A 2,040-nucleotide genomic window follows, 5' to 3' on the forward strand; every position below is an offset into this window, starting at 1 on the left:
GGAGTTGGCAAACTTTTTCTGTAGAGGGTTATAGGGCAAATCTTTTAGATTCTCGGGCTTCATAAAAACTCAGCAGCTATAGGGTGAAGGCAGCTATAGACAATAAGCCAACACATGAGTGGGACTGAGTGCCAATAAACCTTTATGGACACGGCCAAGTAACTGCTATTGGCTCTCTAAGACTTGGGGCTCTTCTTTCATCTAATCCCTGCCCATTGCCCCTGAGTTGATGCCAACTCACGAGTGACCTGATGGGACCGAGGAGAAGGGTTTCCACAGGGTTTCCTAGGACTATGCATTTTTACAGAAGCAGACTGACGCTTCGTTCTCCCATGAAGTGGCTGGTGTGTTTGAACTCCAGGCCTTTCAATTAGGAACCGATTCTTTAACCACTGTGCCACCAGGGTTCCTTTCCAACCCCCACTACGTGAGACAATTGAATGCTGACCTCAGATAGTCTGGCTTTCACAGACTGGCCGAGTCTCAAGGGGAATGGAGAAGAGGATGCTGGAACAGGCTCTGTCCTAGGACTCTTGGGACAATTGTCTTCTCTGTGCTGGGTCGAGGAGATGTCTCCTGCTGGTGTGTGTGTGTGAGGGGATAGTGGTGATGAAAAAGAATACCGTTAAAATGCCCCTGGGAAAGGAGAGGGAGATGGCCCTTGGTGTAAATAATGAAGCCGCTCCAGAGCATAGGATACTGGGTGCTCGGGTTTGCTCACTGTATTAGTTATCGATCGCTGTGTAACAAACAACCCTAATACTTTGCAGTTTAAATACAGCCATTGATTACATCGTGTGGTTTCTGAGGGTTAGGACAGACTCTGGGAGTCACTGGGTGGCTCTGGCTCACGCAAGGCTTCTCACGTGCTCGTAATCAAGGCCTCTGAAGGTTACCTGGCTGGAGGCTCTGCTAATAAGCTCGCTCAGAAGGCTGTTGGCAGGAGGCCTCAGTCCTTTGCCAGGTGGGCCTTTCCATAGGGACACTCATGGCCTGGAAGCTTCCTTTGCCCAGAGCAAGTATGTGAGAGAGAACGCAACCAGGACTGGAACTGCAGTGCTCCTACAGGACCTCATCTCGGAAGTCACACACTGTCCTATTCCACTCCACTCCAGTTCATTGCAAGTCAATAAGCCCAGCCCCACCCTCGAGGGAGGGGAGTTAGACGCTGCCTCTTGGAAGGAAGCATAGTCAAGAATTCGTGGACCTGTTTATAACGTCAGCACACTCCACCCCAACCCTGCCCCGACTTGTGACATTCAAGTCAGCTCGCCAGGCCTAACCTCTGCTCTCCCTGGTCCCTAGTTCTCAACATCAGCACTTCGGTTCAGTTGGCAGCCTCCATGCCTTCAGGATTCCAGCCGGTCCAGACTCCAGACCCCTTGGCTCCGGTCGCCTACTTCCCATACTTCAACAGGTCCTACCTGGGCGTGGCAGCATCCCTCAATGGGGGCAACGTGTTGGCCACGTTCGTCCACATGCTGGTTCAGTGGATGGCAGAGCTAGGTAAGGTGGTGCTCACACAGTGAGCGGCTCTTTGCTTGTCCCATCTCTGCCCCTGCCAGGTTCCGGTGGGCTCCTTCCCAAAAGATCTGGCCACACAGCCTCTTTCCCTCCCACCATCGGAAGCAGCCACCAGCAGACAGATATCTCTTTTGTCTCATGGCCTTGGCTGTGGACCATCACAGCCATTTCCCCAGATGTCCCCTGCCTGAGTCTTACTTTCTCTGTCTCTGAACCTGGAAGCAGCAAGTTGATCTACCCCTGCCACCTGGGAAGTCTATGCTGACTCAAGTCTCAGTGAAGGTGTGTGTGTGTGTGTGTGTGTGTGTGTGTGTGTGTTCACATTGGTCTACTCTGCTCTTGACAGGCCTGGGGATTGAAGAATCCACTGTGTATTCCCATATGATCCAGGCAGCGGCTCAGCAGGAAGACACCTGCCTAACTATCACCCCAACTGTGCTGGGAGAGAGGCATCTGCCGGATCAGCTGGCCTCAGTGACCAGAATCTCCTCCTCCGACCTCTCCCTGGGCCACGTG

The 2,040-nt window shown here is 52.7% G+C and overlaps 1 protein-coding gene across 1 annotated transcript in view; it reads left to right on the plus strand.

The window, feature by feature from the left end:
• The window catches only part of SHPK (sedoheptulokinase), a 31,373-nt gene that overhangs the window by 21,628 nt on the left and 7,705 nt on the right, over positions 1 to 2,040 (plus strand). Inside the window, exons 4-5 of the mRNA XM_045293338.1 lie at positions 1,265 to 1,506; positions 1,871 to 2,037. Coding sequence (XP_045149273.1) covers positions 1,265 to 1,506; positions 1,871 to 2,037 — 409 coding nt within the window. The remainder of the gene's footprint in view (positions 1 to 1,264; positions 1,507 to 1,870; positions 2,038 to 2,040) is intronic.

This window comes from Echinops telfairi, unplaced genomic scaffold, assembly GCF_000313985.2.
Source record: "Echinops telfairi isolate 266 unplaced genomic scaffold, ASM31398v2 ScPeMD7_2010;HRSCAF=2546, whole genome shotgun sequence".
In the NCBI taxonomy this organism is placed as follows: Eukaryota; Metazoa; Chordata; class Mammalia; order Afrosoricida; family Tenrecidae; genus Echinops; species Echinops telfairi.